This window comes from Acomys russatus, chromosome 3 (genome assembly GCF_903995435.1).
Source record: "Acomys russatus chromosome 3, mAcoRus1.1, whole genome shotgun sequence".
Lineage (NCBI taxonomy): Eukaryota > Metazoa > Chordata > Mammalia > Rodentia > Muridae > Acomys > Acomys russatus.
The window spans coordinates 62,989,756-63,013,295 of NC_067139.1; the positions used below are offsets into that span (position 1 = coordinate 62,989,756).

Consider the following 23,540-nt stretch of genomic DNA (forward strand, 5'->3'; position numbering starts at 1 on the left):
TAGCTGTGAGAACAATTTAATATAAAAATGAATAAGAAAAACATCTGTTTTAGATAGGATTTTATTTTCTAAAGAAAATACTTTTAAAGATCATAGAATTAGAAAAATATTTGTTATAATAATTTTTAAGTTAAAAACATTTTAATTTCTCTCTCTGTGTGTGTGTGTGTGTGTGTGTGTGTGTGTGTGTGTGTGTGTGTGTGTCTATGTGCACCATGTGCATGCAGGCATCCAGGAAGGACAGAAGAGGACTCCAGAGCCCCTGGCACTGGAATTCCTGATGTGGGTGCTGGGAATTAAACTCAGATCATCTGGAAGAGCAGCAATGTTCATAACAGCTGTGGGCCACCTCTTTAGCTCCATCAATATAGATTTTTAAAGAGATCATCAAAATCCAAATCCCATGCTGGCATAGTGATGCATACTTATAGCCGCAGCATGCAGAAGACTGAGGCAGAAAGGTTTCAACTATTAAGCCAGACTATATAATGAGCCCCCATCTAAAAAGGAAAGTGGGATGTCAAACCCTCACTATAAAACCATTTTCCTTCAAACCAATGAGATTTAGATTCATAATTTTTTGGTAGAGAAGCAACTGGTCTTCATTCTAAAACAGAAGGAAGCAGCTTTTCTGCATGTTCATAAAGCTGTTTTTAGCAGACAGCGCATGTGAGATGACACTACTTCAGGCACATATAGGGTTAGCGAAGCCAGAAAAACACAGGCACTTGTTTCTAGGAACGCGGCCCATGGAGGTACCGACCACCGGCCGTGAGCTCCACAGTGAAGCTCAACTCCAAACTCTGCTGTTATTGACATCTTCTTGCAAAATCAACAGCAACCTGGCTCTACTGGGGGCAGTATCAAATTTAATTATCAACTGATAGAATTAACTTTCATAAAGGAGTTCAGAGGGCAGATGTTTTAAGGATAAGAAATTACTGGTCATCATAAGAAAATAGCATCAGCATTCTGCTTTCCCCCGAAGTCAAGAGAACAAAGAAAAAGAACATTCTGAGTCTACAAGACAGGAGGAAAGGGAACACCCCATGACTATGATAGGTGTATAAATGCTGAGTGAGGGAGTATGAATGGATACAGTCATTATTTAAACTAAGCATGGCAAATCAGTTGTCAGGTTTGGCGGAATCATGAGTGTCCTTCAAGGAAGCCAACCAAGAGCTCTTCCTCTGTGGCTTCTGATTCTAATTTTTAAAAGCATTGTGATGTTCCCCCAAACTGCTAACTTTCATAGTTCAGCTCAACAATTCAACAAACGTTTCCAGAGACAAAGTCCCTAAGTGGTAACGTGGCTTCTGTGCCTATCTTTGCTCAGCTGCTTTGGCAATGTTAGTCTCCAGTTTCTTACCTCCCAAGCTCCTGAGATGCTGCAGCCTTTGCTGCCCTTGACCGTGACTCTGTTCATGTGCTCAGCCTGTCAGCCAAACCCAAAAGTTCCTGGAGAGGAAAGTGGTTCTCAGAAATCACTTCTCTCTGTGGTTTGCTTCTGACTTTGTGGCTCTTTTTGTTTGTTTGTTTGTTTGTTTAAGATTGTCTGTGTCTCATTCAGCTCCCCCTCCCCTTGTTGTTAATGTGAACATCTGTCGGCCTCTAGCAGAAAAAGAATGCCCAGATGGGGATGGCAGAATGGCAGGGAGGTGGTAGGCAGAGACAAGAGAACCAGGACTCAAGGAAACCCTCAGTCAGAGCAGAGCTGTTTGTATCCATTTGGCTCTCTGAGCAGCAATAATGGCACATATCAAATGACCACAGCTTCTCAGGGTAAACAGTATGAACAGTCTGTCCTCTGCATCTGTGGGTCATCTGAGCATCAACTTCTCCAGGTGAAGCAACTCAAGCTGTGGGTCTGCCTGGGCTGGGCTCCTCACCAACCCAGTGCCACAGTTGATCACACTGAGCACCAGCTAAATTGGCAACGGCTACCCAGGGACAGCTCTACAAGGTGGAGACAGAAGCCTAAGAGGGAAGACATGTTTTTGTCTTCTGCTTACATGGTACCTCCTGATGTTCCTGGGCAGAATCAAGGGGCAGATAAGTCAACATTCTTCCCCCCCTCCGGCCCCCTGCCCCCAAGACTACGGAACAATGGGCACAGCTCCAGGGAGGGGTGGAGAATTAAAGTGGGTAATCCCGGGCAGCTCCAAGAGCCCATGTACACTCCTGAAGGTGTAATCCCAGGGCAGCGCCTTTCCTGCAGCTGCCTCCCTGCCTCAGTGTTATGGCTGTCAATTTGGCATCCCATAATGATATGTTGTAATTTGTGCAGTCATTTGCCAATTATGCTCTTCTTACTTTTCACTGTGGAATGTTTGCCCAAATTACTTCAAGAGCCCTGAGCATCCTGAACTCCTGTCAGGGGATAATTATCCGAGGAAGGGAGATTAGTTTTACCCTTTTGCTATTTTCTGGTCCCCCTTGAGTGCCCCATAATTAGCAGAATTTACCTGAATTCTGTTCATAAGAGAGTTTGAGAAATGTATTTTCAAAACTGACTTCCTTTTCCAGACAAAGGCAATGCCCCACTGAAAAAACAAATGGGGAGAAGTTGGAACAATGTTGCTGCCAATGGACACTGTAGCAAAGCAAGGTCACAAAAAGGAGGGGAAGCCAACCTCACTATAGGCAGGGCGGGGGAAGGGCTCAGAACTGGGGCTGCCATCAACTAGAGAGCTTCCTGCCCCTTAAGTGATCTTCCTTCTAGCTCATCATATCCAAGTTCCTGCTTGGATGCTCATCTGTGAACAAGGCAGGAAAGGAAGGAAGGACAGAAACACAAAGTAGAGCAACGGGACCCAAGCAGCAAGTCAGCTGCAGCTGGATACTGGACGTGTGGATGACTGTGTCACACTAAACATTGTGTGGACAGAGGCTGCCTATGGTAGTAGATGCTACCGGTCAGATTTCATTCTATTTACTTACAACTAATGTGATCAAAACAGTCACAATACTGGAAAAAAGAAAGAAAGAAAAGAAAAAAGAGTCATGAGACTTGCCCTAAATTTTTATCCAACGAGCAGGGAGAAGCTAGCTATCTGCCAAGAACGCCGGAATAGTTAACTAGAAAAATATAATAAGATAATTCATTTATTAGATTCCATCTGCCCAGCTCCTTCAACATAATTGACAAATTTCTTAATTGAATTTGGCATGCAATTTTAAAAACACACTGTAATACTTGCTCATTATATTCCACTGTACATACTACGGGACGATCTGCCCGAATCGCTGTTTGCTTTAAGGAGTTGTGTTTCAGTTGTGGAGGGGAGGAAGAAACTATCCCTTGGGAACTGAGTACAGCTTGGTACATTAGCAGGTTAACGCTGTACCTACCCCAAAGGCCAGGAGAGATCTCCCTCCTGTCAGCAGAGGAGAAAGGAGCACATGCTGTTCCTCAGAGCCTTGCAGCTACATGGCAGCACTAGAGCTGGAACCAGATTCCGGATGTCTGAAAACGCTGTCAGTATTCCATTTCACCGGAGAGCTCAGCACTGTGGTACTCTGCAGTCAGGGTCTGCAGCAGGTAGCCCGTTCTTCCTGCCTTTCTCCTTAAACTTCTCACTTTCTCCCACGTTTCTGTGTAAATTAACTTTGCTTCTTCAGGCAAATAACCACTTTGGTTCTCTGGCTTTGGGCTTGCATTAGTTTGCTGACTGAAACACTTTCAGGCAGGAGTGAGCAAAGGAGACCCACCAATAGGGCCCAGCCTAGAGTGCTTAGTGTCCAGGGCAGGAGGGAGCAGGCATGTGACTGAGAGCCTGGCTTAGCCCCAACAGTGGTGCCAGAGGATTGGGCACTCTGGTATGGCTTCCAGCTCAACAGGACTGCAGCAAAGCCTTCTGTGGTGCGCCTCCACCGCCCTCTACTGTTCAGCATCATGGTTGCCACTCACTAGACTGGCTGTTACCTCAGAGCAAGTGCCAGCAAGCCACACAACCTTCCAGGGTGGACCTTCCCAAGAGCTGCCTCTTCTTCCCTGATGTCTACCACAGTTACACTTGGCTTTTATCACCTGACCAAGTACTATATAATATTAGGCACATATCGGCCTAGAGAGATGGCTCAGTGGGTAAGAGCACTGTCTGCTCTTCCAGAGGTCCTGAGTTCAATTCCCAGCAACCATATGGTGGCTCACAATCATCTATAATGAGATCTGGTGCCCTCTTCTTGTGTATAGGTTTACATGCAAGCACAATACAGTATGTAATAAATAAATTTTAAAAATATTAGGCCCACATCGTATAACTATATGTGATATATAATGTACAGCATTGTATATATCATTTAAGGGGTGAGGGAAGATGTGTGCTATTCCAGTTTGCCGTCACACTATGCTTTGAGTGTGACTCATTTTGTGTGTCAGGTATACCCTCATGTGAACTGTGCGATGCTGTTTATGCTCATGAGCTTCGTAGTTTGGAGTGTAAGGGTTCCCCTCTCCCCACACTCTCACCAACATTTGCTGTTTGTCTCCTTGATGATAGCCCCTTTAGTTGGGATGGATGGACTCTGACTATAATTTTTGTTTGCATGTCCCTGAGGGCTAGAGACGTTGAATATTGTCTTCACAGACTTACAGACCACTTGCACTTCTCTTTGTTGTTGTTGTTGTTTCTGAGACAGAGTTTCTCTGTGTAGTCCTGGCTGCCCTGCAACTCTCTCTGTAGATGAGGCTGGCCTCTAACTCACAGAGATCCGCCTCTCTCTGCCTCCTTCGGAGTGTGGGGATTAAAGGCGTGCACCACCACCACCCAGCTCACTGGTACTTCTGTGGAGAAGTATTTGTTTGACTCTTGTCATTTACTGATTTTGTTTGTTGCTCTTTATTCTAGATACTAATCCCAAGTCAAAAACAAGCTGACAGTTTCTCTGCTGTCCTATATGCTCTTTCTTCACTCTGTGGTTTGCTTTGCTTTGTAGAAGTTTTAAAATTGTCTGCAGTTCCCTTTGTGAGTTCTTGGTTTATTTAATTTCCTAAGCTACTGGAGTCCTTCCATGAGACACTACATTCTACGGCCACACCAGCCTGGATGTGCCAGGAAGTCCTGGCCTGTGTTTGTATCTTGCAAGTATTTTCCTTGTTCTTTCTAGTAGTAGTGTCAATGTTTCAGATCTTAAAGATATAATCCAATTTGAATCACATTCTGCACTGGAACAGAGACTGGGGTCCAGTCTCATTCTTCTCCTGTGGTTATCTCTTTTTCCCAGTCCCATCAGTTCCTCTTCAGAACGGTAACTACTTTCATCCTGCAAGCCAGACAACCTTCCTCCCTTAAATTACTGTTGCCAGGTGTTCTGTCATAGCAACAAAAAAGCGGCTAGCTCACCTGCCACATTAGCTACTTTCCCAACAACACCGCATCCCTAGCCCAGCACGTACAATTATAATCAAGAAAAGCAATTCACATTGGAAACTTACTTAGATATAGATAAGAAAAAGCAGTAGAGTTTTTAACATAAACGTGACTTCTGAAGAAACTTACATGTGGCTCTTCAATGCATCAGGGTCTAATTGAAATGACAAGCGAGGGACCCGTAACTCCAAGGAAACTGTGATCTACTGCCTTTATTGCTAGATCATTTCTCCAGAATAGAAAGAATACCAACAAAAAAGCAAATAATAAAAGCTTCACAGAATTTTCTTAGATAAAATTTAATTTATATATTTATTATAATTATATTATGCTAATAAATTATTTATTTTTAAACCTCTAAGAAAAACTCATGTCATTTCATTTATTTCAAAAGACAGATCATAGGATTGGATGGCTCAGCAGTTAAGAGCACTTTCTCAAAATCTACATGGTGGCTCACAAGCATCTATTACTCTAATCTCAGGGGATCTGGCACCCTCTCCTGGTCTCTGTGGGCACCAGGCATACATAGGCGAAACCCTTCATACATATAATAAAAATAAATAAATCTTCAAAAGACAGATTATCTCATCACTCCTTCCTTGGAATGCCTTCCGTGTTCTCCTCTGGCCTTAGACAAAGTCCCGGGCTCCACCTCTTACACGAATCAGGACAGAAATCTAGTAGGGAGAAATTCTGTTGCAATGGGTAGCTGTTTTCATCCAACTCAAAAAGGCTCTGAATCTTCAACACACACAGTTCTGCACTGACCGCCAGCAAGGAGTGGAGCAAGTCTGCTGCTACTGTGCCGTAGGTGACCTCGGAGGAAGGCACTGAGAAAGAACAAAACACACATGTGGCTCAGGACCCCTACTAGCGTCACAGCAAAACATTCTGAAGGCTTTCCTTGTTTCCCTTGGCTCCTCGCGGTTCACGTGTATCCTACATTTCTCATCCTATGCCTTTCCTTGTTTCTAGCTTCCAATTGTTGGAGGTGGCCTAGAAAGACGATGTGGTCCCTACTGAATACAAAAGCAAGCACAGACAATGCTCAGACTAACAGCAGCTCCAGCCATCAGCTTCCGAACAGCATGAGGAGCTGAGGTTTGCTTGCTGGAAATAAGAGCATGTCACTCGGGGCCAGAGACGGCTCAGCAGTCAGGACCACCTGCCCTTGCAAAGGACCTGGCAGCTCACAACAATTCCTAACTCCAGTTCTAGGGAATCCAATGCACTCTTTTAACCTCTTCTGGTGTATAGCCATACAGGTTGAACAAAACATTCAAACACATAAAATAAATCTGAAAATAAAATTTTTAAAAGGGCATGTCTATATCAAAAAGGGCCTCACTCACACTTACCTTTCTACAGTTTTTAATCAAATAAGTACATATACAAGCTAAGCATTTCTGAGACAAAGTTCTTGAAACCAGAATATTTTTGAATGTTAGAATTAAAAATCAAACAACTAAATAGCTCCAAACATTTGTATATACATGATAAGTTATCTTAGGAATAAGACTCAGACCTAAACATGAAATATATTATGTATCCTATTTTTGGATTAGATACTCAATCTTTTATTAACACAAAGAGCAACTGACTATTACAAAACTAAGCAAAAGAACGAGGCTAGCTTGTCCACCCAGGGACAATGAGGACAGGCATGAAGCAGTCATATGACAGGTAGGGGGTGTTTGTCTCCTTAGCCCCCAACTGTGCTTGACATCATAGCTGAAAAGCTTAAAAATCCATGCCAATCAAATGTCCTCATTTTGGTCACTGGCAGAATTCTGCCTGAAAATAGGCAAGCTTGGATGCAGTCAGAGTTGACGGCCAAACTGCCAAGACAGGATAAGTAAGTCCTCAATAGTTCCTGCCTCACAAATATGTCTGTCAGATATAATGAGCCAGAAGGCTGAAGATGATGCTCCAACGTTAGAGAGAGTTTTGAGTTTTGAGTTTACTTCAGGCAGTAAACTGTCTCTTTCAATACATGGTGCCACACATTCCTTAAAAAACAAAAACAAAACAAAACAAAAAACTATTGTGAGCCTAGGATCCTAGTGTTTTTACTGACCAATTAGGAATTTAGGCTAAAGAGATTAGGTGCTTCCTTTATTTGTGTATGAGACAGAAGTAAAGAGGTCTCACCACGCAACTTATGTAAACTTTTCTTTCACTCAAACTAAACCGTCTTTCTACTTTTGTACTGATGAGGGAGAAACAGCTTTATTTATAGCATTGCATTCTTTGTGCCTTGACCACTTCTGAGGATAGTCTCATAGAACAATGGCTGGATGCTGTGCTGCTGTTTTACCTATCGCTCTGTTGAGGCAATCTGGAGAAATGTTGAGAAGAATCCGCTCCATCATCTTTGACCCTACATGGACACAAGTCTTATGTCTTCCATCAGCTATGGTCATTAAAGCTGGCCTACAAAAAATAAACAACAGAACTTAGAATCTGACTCATAAAAAGAAAGGAAGTGGGAGATCCAAGATGGCGGCGAGCAGTGTGGACCATGTTTAGAAGCTCCAGTAAACAATTCAGGGGTTTGCACAGATTTCTGAGCCAGGAACACCAAGATCCCCACACCACAGCAGCAGGAGTGCTCCACAGTTCAAAGGGACCAGGGTGCAGAGGACCTGCATGCCCCTGCACACAGGAGGAGCACGCATTTTCCTCGGATTGGAGCAGCAGTGGCAGCAGCAGCAATGGCAACAGTGGCGGCAGCAGCAGCGGCAGCAGCAGCGGCAGCAGCAGCGGCTGAGGTTTGCAGCTCGGAGGCCTCCGGCGGAGGCGATTGCTGTGGTGGCCAGTGGGAGTTGCTGCGGGAGAGGGGACTCTGGGCAGGATTTGGGTCACGCGGTGCCTTGAGACCCAAACTGGACTTGGCAGACAGTTCAGCCCCTGAGTCCCAAGTTCAGCTCAGTGTGCAGTGCTGTGGAAACGTTAGCTCAGCTCAGCAAGCAGTTCTGCCCAAGGCACTAGCTCAGCTCAGCAGCAGCTCCCCTGCTGTGATGCAGGCTGGGCAGAGCATTCAGTTCCACCTGAGGCGCTAGCTCAGCTCAGCGTGCAGTTCTGCTGCTCTGACTCAGGCTGAGGTCAGCACGCAGATTCGGCCCAGAGTCCCTGGGCAGGTTGGGCCCAGAGACTCTAGCTGAGCTTTGCGCACAAGCTTGGTGGCCCTGAGACTCTGGCTGGACTCTCCACGCAGTTTAGGCCTGGAGTCCCGGGCTGAATTGAGAGCGCAGTGTGAGTCCAGAGACCCTGGCTGAGCTCGGTGCACAATTCCGCCCCAGAGACTCGGGCAGAGCTCGGAGTGCAGTTTGGGGCCAGAGTCCCTAACTGTGTTTGGCAGACAGGTTGGGCCCAGAGACTCTAGCTGAGCTTTTGGCACAGTCCCAGCTCTAAGACTCTGGTTGGACACAGTGCACAGTTTGAATCCAGAATTCCTGGCTGAGCTTGGCAGACAGTTTGGGCCCTGATTCTCTAGCTGACCACAGCACGCACTTTGGGCCAAAAGCCCCTAGCTGAGCTTGGTGCGCAGTCCCAGCCCAAAAATTCTGGCTGGACTCTGCGTGCATTTTGGGGCCAGAGAACCTAGGGGAGCTCAGTGCGTGGATTGGACCCAGAGTCCTTAGCTGAGCTCAGCAGACGATTTGGGCCCTGAGAATCTAGCTGAGCTCGGCGTGTGGTTTGGGCCCAGTGTCCCTGGGTGGACTTGGCAGGAGACCCAGAAGGCTGTGGATACTTTGGCATGACCCAACGCTCATTCAGAGACCTAGAACAATTGCAGGACCCACAGCACAGAGGAGCTGAAGATCACTGGCTGTGAGAGTCCAAAATGACAGGGATAGCCTCCTACCAACCACACCAGTGAAGCATCAGAGCTTACAGCCTAGGGAAATCGTGAGAAAACAAGTGAATCTATCATCAGACTCCCTCCACCCTACTCTGGAAGCTACCCAACGAAAACAGAGATGGCAAGATGTCTAAAGGACAGCGTAAAAGCATACGCAAACAAAACAAAACAAAACAAAACAACATGGCATCTCCAGTTTCCAGCTATCCCAAAGAAAACAACCCAGAGAACTCAAACACAACAGAAATACAAGAAAATGACCTCAAATCCTTAGTAATGAGGATGATAATGGAGGAAACAAAATTCATAAACAAACGCAGGAAGACGCAGCCAAACAGGTGAGAGACATAAAAGAAGCACATAGAGTGGAACCGGAAAAATTTCAGGAAAATGCAAACAACCAGATGAAAGGAATAAATAAAACGGTTCAAGCTCTGAAGACCTATGAAGAGGTAATGGAAGAAACTCAGGAATATACAAACAATCAGATGAAAGAAATCAAAAAATCAGTTCAAGATCTGAAGATGAAAATGGATTCAATGATAAACACACAAACAGAAGAAAAACGAGAACGTGAGACCTCAGAGAAGAAGGCGAGCAACACAGAGGTGAGCTTTTCTAACAGAATCCAAGAGCTGGAAGAACGAATCTCAGGTCGAGAAGATACAATCACAGATCTTGAAGCAACCATTAAGGAAAATGCCAAATTTGGAAAACTCCTGACACAAAGCATCCAAGAAATCAAGGACACCATGAAAAGAAGAAATCTGAGGATAATAGGTATTGAAGAAAGAGAAGATATCAGACTCCAAGGCCCAGAAACTATTCTCAACAAAATCATAGAAAAAAATTTCCCCAATCTAAAGAAAGAGATGCCTATAAACATACAAGAGGCCTACAGAACGCCAAATAGAATTGACCAGAAAAGAAAAACTGCCCATCACATAATAATCAAAACACAAAACATACAGAATAAAGAAAAAATATTAAAAGCTGCAAGGGAAAAGGGCCAAATAACATTTAATGGCAAATCTATCAGAATTACACCCGACTTCTCAGCAGAGACCATAAAAGCCAGAAGGGCCTGGACAGAGATCCTGCAAACCCTAAGAGACCACAGATGCCAGGCCAGTCTACTTTACCCAGCAAAACTACCAATAACCATTGATGGAGAAAACAAAATATTCCATGACAAAAACAAATTCAAACAGTACCTATCCACAAATCCAGCTTTACAGAAGGTACTAGAAGGAAAACTACATCCCAAAGGGTCAAGCTACAACCAAAACTACTCAGGAAATAGATAATTATACCATGGCAAAACCACAACTACACAAACGCTCGACTGGAACCAACATCAAAATTAAGACTCTTAACAGTCACTGGTCATTAATCTCTCTCAACATCAATGGTCTCAATTCTCCAATAAAAAGACACAGACTAACTGAATGGGTGCATAAACAAGATCCAACATTCTTCTGCATTCAAGAAACACATCTTACCCATAACGATAGGCATTACCTCAGTGTAAAAGGTTGGAAAAAATATTCCAAGCAAATGGTCACAAGAAGCAAGCAGGCATAGCCATTTTAATATCAAATAAAATAGACTTTCAACCAAAATTAATCAAAAGGGGTGCAGAAGGACACTTCATTCTCATCAAAGGTAAAGTTAACCAAGATGACATCACAATTCTGAACATCTATGCTCCCAATACAAGGGCACTCACATTTGAAAAAGATCTGCTAAAGAAGCTTAAACCACACATCGATCCCCACACAATAATAGTGGGAGACTTCAACACCCCACTCTCACTGAAGGATAAGTCACTGAAACAGAAACTAAGCCGAGAAATGACATCATTAACCAATGCCATGGGTCAAATGGATCTAACAGATATCTATAGAACCTTTCACCCAAACAAGAAAGAATATACCTTCTTCTCTGCACCCCATGGAACCTTCTCCAAAATTGATCACATTGTAGGTCACAAAGCAGGCCTCAACAGATACAAGAGGACTGAAACAATATCTTGTATCACCATGCTCTTAGGCTGCAATTCAACAACAACAGAAATAACAAAAAGCCTACACCCACGTGGAAACTAAACAACTCTCTGCTAAATGACACCTGGGGCAGGGAAGAAATAAAAAAAGAAATCAAGGAGTTTCTGAAATTCAATGAAAATGAAGGAACAACATACCCAAATTTGTGGGATACATTGAAAGTAGTGCTAAGAGGAAAAATCATAGCACTAAGTGCCTTTAAAAAGAAACTGGAAACATCACACATAATCATCTTAACGACACAACTGAAAGCCCTAGGAAAAAAAGCAGAAACACTCAAAAGGAGTAGTCTGGAAATAATCAAACTCAGGGCTGAAATTAACAAATTAGAAACTAAGAAAACAGTCCAAAGAATCAACAAAACCAAGATCTGGTTCTTTGAGAAAATCAACAAGATAGACAGACCGTTAGCCAAACTGACTAAAAGGCAGAGAGACAGTATTGAAATCAACAAAATCAGAAACGAAAAGGGAGACATAACAACAGACACTGAAGAAATACAAAGAATCATAAGATCCTACTTCAAAGGCATATAAGCCAAAAAATTTGAAAAGCTAAGGGAAATGGATGATTTTCTTGATCAATTTCACTTGCCAAAGTTGAGTGAAGAACAGATAAACAAGCTAAATAGTCCCATTTCCCCTACAGAAATAGATGCAATCATTCAGAGTCTCCCAACCAAAAAAAGCCCAGGGCCAGATGGTTTCAGTGCAGAATTCTACCAGACCTTCAAGGGTGAACTAATACCGATACTCTTCAAGCTACTTCAAAAGATAGAAATGGATAGAACATTACCAAATTCATTCTATGAGGCCATAGTCACATTGATACCTAAACCTCACAAAGACTCAACAAAGAGAATTTCAGACCAATTTCTCTTATGAACATCGATGCAAAAATACTAAATAAAATACTTGCAAAACGAATACAAGAACACATCAAAGATATCATTCATCATGACCAAGTAGGCTTCATTCCAGACATGCCGGGATGGTTTAATATACTGAAATACATCAATGTAATCCACCATATAAACAAACTGAAAATAAAAAACCACATGATCATCTCCTTAGATGCAGAGAAAGCATTTGATAACATCCAACACCCATTCATGTTTAAAGTTTTAGAGAGATCGGGGATACAAGGCACTTTCCTCAACATAATAAAGGCTATATACAGCAAGCCAATAGCCAAAATCAAATTAAATGGTGAGATACTCAAGGAAATTCCTCTAAAATCGGGAACAAGGCAAGGCTGCCCACTCTCTCCATATCTCTTCAATATAATGCTGGAAGTTCTAGCTAGAGCAATAAGACAACAAAAGGAGATCAAGGGGATCCAAATGGGAAAGGAGGAAGTCAAATTATCCCTATTTGCAGATGATATGATAGTGTACATAAGTGACCCTCAAAATTCCACCAGAGAACTCCTAAAGCTGATAAACACCTTCAGCAAATTGGCTGGATACAAAATTAACTCAGAGAAGTCTGTAGCCTTCCTATACACAAATGACAAGCTTGCAGAGGAAGAAATTAGGAAAACCACACCCTTCATATTAGCCACAAGCAATATAAAATATCTAGGAGTTACTCTAACTAAGCAAGTGAAGGACTTGTTTGAAAAAAGTTTCAAAACTCTGAAGAAAGAGACTGAAGGTGACATGAGAAGATGGAATGATCTTCCTTGTTCATGGATCGGGAGAATTAACATAGTAAAATTGGCCATCCTACCAAAAGCAATCTACAGATTCAATGTAATCCCTATCAAAATACCTACACAATTTTTTAAAGACATTGAAAGTTCAATTCTGAACTTCATATGGAAAAACAAAAAACCCAGAATAGCTAAAACAATCTTGTACAATAAAAGATCCTCTGGAGGAATCTCCATACCTGATCTCAAACTGTACTATAAAGCAACAGTAATTAAAACAGCATGGTACTGGCACAGCAACAGGCTGGTTGATCAGTGGAATCGAATCAAAGACCCAGATATGAATCCACACACATATGGTCACTTGATTTTTGATAAAGAAGCCAAATCCATTCAAAGGAAAAAGGATAACATCTTCAACAAATGGTGCTGGTCTAACTAGAGGTCTATGTGTAAAAAAAATGCAACTGGATCCATATTTGTCACCTTGCACAAAACTCAAATCCAAGTGGATTAAAGACCTCAACATAAAACCAGAGACACTAAGTCACTTAGAAGAAAAAGTGGGGAAGAGCCTGGAACATATTGGTACAGGAGACAACTTCCTGAACAGAACACCAACGGCCCAGGCCTTAATGTCAACAATTAATAAATGGGACCTCATGAGGCTGAGAAGCTTCTGTAAGGCAGGAGACACTGTCAAGAGAACCAAGCGACAGCCTACAGACTGGGAAAAGATCTTCACCAATCCTACATCTGACAAAGGTCTAATATCCAAAATATATAAAGAACTCAAGAAATTAAACACCACCAAACCAAATAACCCAATTGAGAAATGGGGCTTGGAACTAAACAGAGAATTCTCAACAGAGGAATATCAAATGGCTGAGAAACACTTAAAGAAATGCTCAACCTCCTTAGTCATCAGGGAAATGCAAATCAAAACAACTCTGAGATTCCATCTTACACCCATCAGAATGGCTAAGATAAAAATTCAAGTGACACCACATGCTGGCGAGGATGTGGAGAGAGAGGAACACTCCTTCATTGCTGGTGGGAATACAAACTAGTACAGCCACTTTAGAAATCTATCTGGTGCTATTTCAGAAAACTGGGAATAGGGCTTCCTCAAGACCCAGCTATTCCACTCCTTTGAATATACCCAGAAGATGCTCCAGCACACAACAAGAAAATTTGCTCAACCATGTTCATAGCAGCCTTATTCATAATAGCCAGGACATGGAAACAGCCTAAGTGTCCCTCAGTAGAAGAATGGATAAAGAAACTGTGGTACATATACACTGTGGAATACTACTCAGCTATTAAAAACAAGGAATTCCCGAAATGTGTGGACAAATGGATTGAGCTAGAAATGATCATAATGAGTGAGTTAACCCAGAAGCACTTATATCTGCATACTAGCCCAAAGGGCATGTCCCACGAAAGCCTTCACTTACCAGGAAACTGGGACAGAGGGGAGGACATCCTATTGGGACTCTAGATGAGAGAACCATGGGAGAATAGCAAAGTAGAAGGATGCAGAGGGTCCTAGAAACCTACAAGAGGAACATTATGATAGGCAGATTTGTGCCCAGGGGTCCCGCTCAAACTAAGACACCAGCCAAGGACAATACAGGCGGTAAACTTTAAACCCCTACCCAGATCTAGCCAATGGACAGGACATTCTCCACAGTTGAGTGGAGAGTGGGGTATGACTTTCACACGAACTCTGGTGCCTCATATTTGACCATGTCCCCTGGAGGGGGAGACCTGGTGGCACTCAGAGGAAGGACAGCAGGTAGCCAAGAAGAGACTTGATACCCAATGAGCATATACAGGGGGAGGTAATCCCCCCCTCAGTCACAGTCATAGGGGAGGGGAATAAGGGGAAAATGGGAGGGAGGGAAGAATGGGAGGATACAAGGGATGGGATAACCATTGAGATGTAACAAGAATAAATTAATAAAAAAATTTAAAAAAAAAAGTAAGCTGCATGCCCAGCAGTAAATGTCAATAGAAAAAACAAAAACAAATACAAAACTCTGTCATATTTGAAGCGTCCTTGTCTTATAATGTCATATAGTGGCTTTCTCTTTTTAACTTATAAATCTATAGTACTGAGCAGTAGTTGAATATGTCTGTCTGTCTGTCTGTCTGTCTGTATGTATGTATGTATACTAAGACAAAATAAATGTTATTTATGATTCTCTTCATTTAAAAAAAAGAAAGGAAGTAGTGAAGCAAAGACAAAACATGACAGCAGACGTCACCCCTTTTACCCACATTACTTAGGGTCCTTTCATCTCTATATGCCAGTCTTTCTCTCTGTCTACCTCTGCCTCTGCGTCTGTCTCCGCCTCTTGTTTGCTCTTATCCTCTCTTGATTTCCTTCATTATTTCAACAAATACAAATTAGTCTCTAGTATGTGCCATGGGCCATGCTAATGCTAATGTACACTCATGACAAGACAAATCTGGTTCCTTCATGCAAGGAACTTGGGAATCTGATAGGAAAGGGAGTTTTGTTTGTTTGTTTGGGTGTTTTGTTTATTTTGTTGTTGCTACTGCTCTGATTGGTTTTGTGGTGTGCTGACTGGTTGGCTGGTTGGTTGGTTGGCTTGATGGCTGGTTAGCTGGTTGGCTGGTTGGCTGGCTGGCTGGTTGGCTGGCTGGTTGGTTGGTTGGTTAGTTGGTTGGTTGGTTAGTTGGCTGGCTGGTTGGCTGGTTGGTTGGTTCATTGGCTGGTTTGCTGGCTGGTTGGGATTGGGTTTTGTTGGTTTTGTGCTAGGGATCTAATCCAGGAGCTCATGCATGTTGGTCAAACGCTATGCTACTAACCTTTACATCTAACTCCAAGATTAGAAATTTTTTTTATAAAGTTGCCAAAATGACTCAATGTGGGCCAGAATGACCTTTTCAATAAATCATGCTGGAAAATATATGCAGGAAAAAGAATACAATTGGAAATCATGTTAAATAAAAGAGGCCAGATTCAGAAGGACAAATATCACATATTTTATTTTATATGGAAAGCCCATGTTAAAAATTTTATATAGCCTATATATGTAATTATCTATACTATACATACTATAGATAAGATTTTAAATATTGTATTCATGAAGGCAGAAGAGAGGACCAACTGGTTGAAGAAAGGGAATCATCTGGAACTACATGAGGAGGCATATGGGGAAAGGACTGAAGGAGAACAAAGTATAATGATACAAATATATGAAAGAAGTCATGATGAAACCCACCGCTCTCTGCGCTAACCTAAAAATAAAGTACATATTTTTAATTCATGCTAGAACAAATATATATCAATATGCAAAAGAAGGAAATTGGCCTTCTTCCTTATATCACACAAGGAAGTCAATACAGGGCAAATTTCAAATCTAACTATAATAGCTAAAACTACTAAACCTTTGAAAGAAAATGTAAGTGTAAATCTCCATAATCTTGGCTTAAGAAAGGCACCTTTGGCCAGGCAGTGGTGGTACACAACTTCAGTTCCAGCACTTGGGAGGCAGAGGCAGGCGGATCTCTGTGAGTTTGAGGTAATCCTGATCTACAGAATGAGTTCCAGGTCAGCCAGAGCTACACACAGAGAAACTTTATCTCAAAGAAAAAAAAAAAAAAGGAAAAAGAGAAAAAGAAAGGTATCTTTATATCTAGCACCAAAAAAATCAAGCTACAAAAATTAAAACAAAAGGCATAACACAGTAGCAAGGGTGTGGAAAGAGTAGAGTGACCCTTGCCTTGCTTCCTAGGAAGATATAAAATTGCACACCTGTTTTGGAAAACAGCTTTGGCCATTCCTCAAGTGGCATATAACACAGTAAACACATTCCTGAGTATACACCACAATTATTGAAAACTATGTCTACACAAAACATGTATATGTATGTTCACAGGAGGCCCAAGGAGGCAACAACTCCAATGTTCACCGACTTATGAATGGATGAATAACATAAGACACACATACAGTGGAATATTACTTTGCAATAAAAAGAAACCATACTGAGGATGTATCTCAGTTAGTATGCTTGCCTAGCATACATAAACCCCAGATTCAATTCTCACAACAGAAACCAGGTATGATGATGAACAGCCATAATCCCAGAACATGGGAAGTACAGGCAAGAGGATCAGAGGTTAAAGCCACTAAGTCTGCTATACAACAAGTTCAAGGCAAACCTGGGATACATGAAACTGTGTCAAAACCAAACCAAAGCAAACCAAATGAAGATCTCACAGCAGCCATTGAAGTAAATTGGGTGCAGGAAAAGTCAAGTGTTCTACCAGATCCTTCTGTTAGGTCAGGAAGAAGGAAAAGGATAAGGCTTCTTGCTTCTGAGTGTCTTGATGGAACTGCTCAGACCAAAACCCAGCACCAGGGCCCGTGAGTGTGATGGAGGAGAAGTAGCCATGGCAGTGCTGTGGACAGAGACAGGGCTCCTGATGACATGGCCAAGTTCTCTGACAGTCAAGTTAGGAAAGCTGTCTTTCCTTAGCATTTTTGCTGAGGGCAAGAAAAGACCAAAAGGACCAGAGCAAACAACTCTAAGAACCAAAAGTGCAAGCAGTCAAGGAACACAGTCAAGGCAGATGAGAAGCAGACCAGTCCCAAGACAAAGAGGAAAAACAATCCATCTGAATCAGCCAGAAAGGCTTTAAAAGCCTTGAGCTCACTGAGCTATGCACATGCTGGAATCACTGCAAGCCTTTCATGCACTGGGAAAGAAGAATGAGAAGAAAACTGGAATCTCCTCCTCCCAGGCTCTGAGAAACCAACAGCACTAAATAACTCGAGCTAGCCCAGGCATCAAGGCAGAGTTGCGTATCCCACCTGAGAGGCAAGGTCCTGAAAAAGCCCCAGGTGAAGCACAGAGAGCAGTGCTGCGAAGGATGTCCATCTTCATTCCAGCATGAGCTGCCCCCAGCTGGGAAGATCAAGTCAGTACCTTTGCCTCTCCCAGCCGTGGACAAGCCTCAAGCATTGCCTATATCTCAAAGGTCACAGTTTCATGGAGACCCACAGCAGCTTATTTGGCCTGACCCCATTCTAACCCAGCTCAGCCTACCACAGTCAATCCAAGTCAACCAGCTCCAGCCAACACATATTTGATGGGTCCTGCCACGCCAGCTTTGCCATTTCCAACCAGTGTCACATGCTCAGCTTTATTCACTTATTTCTAACAAACACAGATATCTGTAAAGAGATATAAGGTTCTGACCAAGCTTCGTGCATTTTCTTATGCATGCCACAACAAATGAACTGCTGAATACAGATGCGCATGAAGGGAATGCCTGTCACTTAGGGCGCTGATGTAGGGGGATTATGAGTTCGACACTAGCCTGGGCTACCGAACAAGACCCTGTCTAAAACAACACAAAAATAAATAAATAAAACAAAACCAATGAATACTCATGAATTTACTTTTGAGATACTTCAATATTTGTAAATAATTGGAAAAAAAAAACCGTGAGTCACCTCCAGTCCTTTGAAAAGGAATGCAATTTTATGATTATAAAAAACAATTATCTGCTAGGTGGTGGTGGTGTACACCTTTAATCCCAGCACTCAGGAGGCAGAGGTAGGTGGATCACTCTGAGCTCAAGGCTTTGAGGCCAGCCTGGTCTGCAAAGCAAGTACAGAACAGCCAAGGCTACCCAGAGAAACCCTGTCTCAGGGAGGAAATAAAACCACAATTATCCAAGACTGTGAACACTGATCTGAAAGCAGTGTGCTTTTCACTGAGCTAGTTAACAATTTTACCAGAGAACATACATTGCCTAGCTCATTTTTTACTTCTAAAGCAAAGGTGAGATGCTGAACCACTGAAGGCTAAACAAATATTTCCCAGCCTCTGCAAACAACTCAGGGTGAGGTCACATACACTTTTAACCTTTACATTGTCATTATATGCCAAGATAGGAAATGAGTTAGCGATGAAACAGTCAGATACCGGTTAAAAGTGAACAAAGTCTTCAGTACCGCTGTTTAAAGAAATTAAGATCTAGTTAACTCTTTAAAATAGCCTTATTCATTACTGGGAAATTCTTGGTTTCATAAATAGTTATTTGTCACTCAGGGAAATTTAATTCTCCTGCTTAAGTGCTTGATTAGTTATATTATAAAGGACTGGTATTTTCAGTTCTTAGTCACTTCCAGTCTTATGCAATAAATATTTTCTATCAAATCATATTTTGCTGCCTTACCTATAGAATGTTTTCTTCCCAGCAAATGGCAAGCAGCTCAGACACTGTCTGTAGATCCTGTTCTCATCTGGTTCTAGTTCCGATCCACACTGTGCACAGCCAGCATATGTAATGTTGGGGAGAGAAGAGAAGATGCCCTTCAGAGAGCTGTGAGCATTCAGAGCTATCTTCTGAGCTGCTGCAGTAGAAAACACCAGCTCTGAAACCTTGGCTTTAATCAGAACCACTCCTACATGAAAAAAAAAAAAAAAGAAGTATTAATTGTTAGATCCAACAATAACTTTAATTGATGAACACAGCTACCAATACGATTCATTTACAGTTACAGTATAAGCCACACCACACCAAGGTTCTGTTCTTGGAATTCATCCCTTCCCAGAGAATCTCAACTCACTTATGGCTTCCATAAAGAACCTAGAATATAGTGGAGGATTTGCCTGAATGAGTCTGAGTTCCCATTCAAAAAGGAATGGGGAGGGCATTATGGTTTCTTTTGTCATTCACTGTAACTTCGAGCATGTTCATTTATCAACAATTCACTTACCTACTAAATATATACTGAATATATACACCATCTACTATGATCTTTTGATCATAACTAATTTTTATTTTTCTGCATTCTAGGATAGCCTATGAATCTATCTGAACACTTCTCTCCTCTCCATACTCATTTAAAGCTTTCTTTAAGCCTTCAGCTCTGTTCTTTGTTGTTAGTCAGCTTTTCATCACTAAATCAGAGTATCTGGCATAATGTAAATGCAGAGAGATGAACTTGGGCTCCTGGTTTCAGAAGTGTCAGGGAAGCCATGGTGGGTGAGGACAGCAGAGCAAGGCAGCTCACATCACAGCAGCCAGGAAGCAGAGGGGGAGTGCTGGTGTGGCTGGAGTTTTCCTTTCCCTCTTCCACCATCTGGGCCACCAGCCTATGAGATGTGGCCAACTTCAGTCTATTGGCTTTGGAACTACCTACCCCACAGGCTCACGCAGAGTTGCACTTCACTGCTTTCCTAGTCCATTTTAACCCAATCAAGTCAGCAATCAAGCTTATCCACCATGATCCTCTTACAAATTATAGATCAGGTTGTATCATATTTGTCTCTGTTCTATTTTCTGACTATCTTTTTTGGAGTTCAATAGTGGCAACTCTCCTTAATGTCTTTCATTTGCCTCAGTCTCTTGGGACCTAGAGATGCTTTCATTATTTCTTCTACTCAGGCCATATATATCTCTACGTGAGTTATTCTCACACGTGGTAGCCTCTTTGTTTACATTAAAGCTAGCAACATTTTATGTCTAAAGAGATCTTACCTGAATACTTATCCTTTAGGTGAGTTGACAAGTCTGATATCTTGACAAAGGAGGGTGTATTTTTTTGAAATTTTGCTTTAAATGAAACTGCTCTTTTATCATCATCAAACAAGCACTCACAGGATGACCACAGTGTGCCATGTAGTTCTAAGTTTTCTAGTATGCAGTTGCGCTGAACAAAAAGGTACTTAAATTCCCAAATACAATCTTAAACAAAAACAAATAAAAACAAAAAGTCACCTAAATAAAAGGGTCTATGCTCAGAATCAGATTAAGTAGACTAACCTAATTAAATCAGCTAAACACAATTTTTATCACAAAAGAATTTGGGAAAAAAAGACAAAATATCACAGTGTGTTTAAGCAAACAAATTTAAATGCTACAGGCTTTAAGAATCTTGAGTCCCTCTATATAGTATAGGCTGCTTTTAGCTCTTACTCCTCCTGCCTCTGCCTCCAAGTACTGGAATTGGCAAATGTGCACTACCACACCTGGCTACATAGCATGTTTCCTGTTTGTTATTTTTGAGACAGAATTTCTCTGTATAGCCTTGGCTGTGTCGGATTCACTGTGTAGACCAGGCTGGCCTAGAACTCACAGAGATATGCCTCCCTCTTCTTCTCCCAGTACTAAGATTACAGGTATGCACCTCACGGCCAGCTCTAGATAGCATCTTAATAATGCTTTCTAAAGATTTCTTAGACTCCTAAACAACTGCCTTTTAGACTAGCATATTCTAATTTTGAGGCCTATAAAGTTTATTTTTTTAACTAGTTGAGAAACGGGTGTATTCTAATTCTCCCAGCTAGAACTAGTTATTGTTGTTTTGTTTTTGTTCAGAATTGACAAATAAGTCAACTAGTCTACTCAGATATCATTAGATAGATATCAGGTGGGCACTGGGAATTGAGTCAGATCCTCCACTAAGAACCTATACTTGGTAATCAGAAAAAAAAATGTGCTGAGAAATCTCCTTCTACTTTAGTGGGTTTTTTGTTTGTTTTGTTTTTGTTTTTGTTTTGTTAACAGCATTTCTCTGGGTAACAGAGCCCTGGCTGTCCTAGACTCACTTATGGAGATTCACCTGCCTCTGCCTCCCAAGTGCTAGGATTAAAGGTGTGCGCCACTGTGCCCGGCTTCTTTAGTATAATTTTAAAGTAGAATATACAATAGAAAATATGATTGTTTGACAAGAAAGTCTATATTGCTTTCGTTTAAATCTTAAATCTTAGAATCTTGTTGGCAGAGTTCCCAGGATGCATGAGACCCTGGCTTTGATCCTCAGCACTAAGCATGGGGCACATAGCTAGCCACTTGATGATCAGAAATTCAAGATCGTTCTCAACTACTTAGTGAGCTGGAGGCCTCTGTCTCAACAACAACACAAATCAGCCCTTCCGGAGGTTATTGGAATAGGTGATACTGTGTCTAAACACCCTTTTGTTATTGCGGTTCTAGAGAAGACAGCGAAATTGCTCACCAGTAAATAAGTTATGGCAAACTTGAGGAAGTAATATTAACTAGGTTTTTTAACCAATTCAAATCCACATTTGAACTGTAGATTTAGGATATATAGGCATAACTCTGGCTTTTGGATAATATATAATCATAAATTGGGGCCATTTGCATGCCTCTGCTTAATTAGCTCTATTATCAGAGTATTTTGTCACAATTTTTTACGAATTTGAAAAGGTAGGCTGCTTTTTAAAATAACTGCATGAAAATGGCATTTCAAGCTGGGTGTGGTGGCAGACCTTTAGTCCTAGCACTCAGGGAAACAAGAGGCAGGCAGATTGCTGTGAGTTCAAGGCCAGCCTGGTCTATAAAATAAGTCCAAGACAACCAAGGCTACACAGAGAAACCCTGTCTCAAAAAGCAAAACAAAACAAGCAAACAAACAAAAAAGAAAAGAAAGAAATGGCTTTGATTCTGAATAAATTATTTTATGCTCACCTAATTACTCCTTTGTTTGTGACAGGGTCTCATGTAGCCCAGGCTGGCTTCAAATACCTATATACCCAAAGATAGCTTGAATTCCTGCTCCTTGTGCCTCCCGTAGTGAAATTACAAGCAATTACTCTTAAGAAGTATGATTTATGTTGCTAGGGTACCTTCATTAGAAGCTAAGCTGTGACCAATGCCTCCTGTATACATGTTAGCTTCCTGCTAGCAATGCACATTTCAAAGGAATGAAACTTTGGGATTTTGAGCTGGAGAGAGGGCACTGGCTATTCTTCCAAAGGTCCTGAGTTCAGTTCCTAGCAACCACATGGTGACTCACAACCATCTTTGATGAGATTTAATGTCCTCTTCTGGCCTGCAGGCAGAATACTGTATACATAATAAATAAGTAAATAAATAGTTAAAAAAAGAAAAAGAAAATTTGGGATTTCTTCTTATTCATCCCCAAAACATCAATTCTATTTTCTTTAGTATTGAATAATAACTACTTGGTGATCATTTCTTATATGTAAGCTATGCTTATTACCCTTAAGAGTATGTGACAGCCAGTGCCTACTACAGAGGCTGATATGGAGATGATATAAAGAACTGTTAAATGAATAAAAAGAAGAGTAACTATCAAAGTATGATCACTTAAATTATCCTTCAAAGTTGTAATTTTTCTATTAAAGAGAACTGTTTAAACTATTAAAGGAGATGTTGAAACTTAAAATAATGAGAGTATAAATAAATTTAGGCTTAATTAGTGAGTTCAGCAAAAACAATTTATATCAAAATTCCTGGCTTTATAAGTTTTTAATATTAACTAAAAATCCATAGAATTATCCATAGATATTAATAATTTCTCTTCTATTACCAAAAAATTCCCCACACCCAAGACAAGGTTTCTCTGTGTAGCCTTGGCTGTCCTGGACTTGCTTTGTAGACCAGGCTGGCCTCAAACTCACAGAGATATGCCTACCTCTGCCTGGCTGAGTGCTGGAATTAAAGGTATGCACCACCGTGCCCAGATATACCACAAAATTCTTAACTCTTTTTTTTTTTTAATATTTTTTATTTAATTTTAAATTTATGTGCATTGGTGTGAGGGTG

At 41.5% G+C, this 23,540-nt stretch overlaps 1 protein-coding gene across 5 annotated transcripts in view; it reads right to left on the reverse strand.

Moving 5' to 3' along the window:
- Positions 1-5,869: 5,869 nt before the first annotated feature.
- The window catches only part of Shld2 (shieldin complex subunit 2), an 84,824-nt gene continuing 67,153 nt past the window's right edge, over positions 5,870-23,540 (reverse strand). For 4 of the 5 annotated variants that reach the window (XM_051141897.1, XM_051141899.1, XM_051141904.1 and 1 more), the window contains exons 8-11: positions 20,487-20,693; positions 19,179-19,407; positions 7,693-7,808; positions 5,870-6,205 (exon numbers count right to left, since the gene is read on the reverse strand). In XM_051141897.1, the coding sequence (XP_050997854.1) occupies positions 5,964-6,205; positions 7,693-7,808; positions 19,179-19,407; positions 20,487-20,693 (794 nt within the window). In that variant the 3' untranslated portion in view covers positions 5,870-5,963. The remainder of the gene's footprint in view (positions 6,206-7,692; positions 7,809-19,178; positions 19,408-20,486; positions 20,694-23,540) is intronic. The other variant, XM_051141907.1, reaches the window with a different exon arrangement.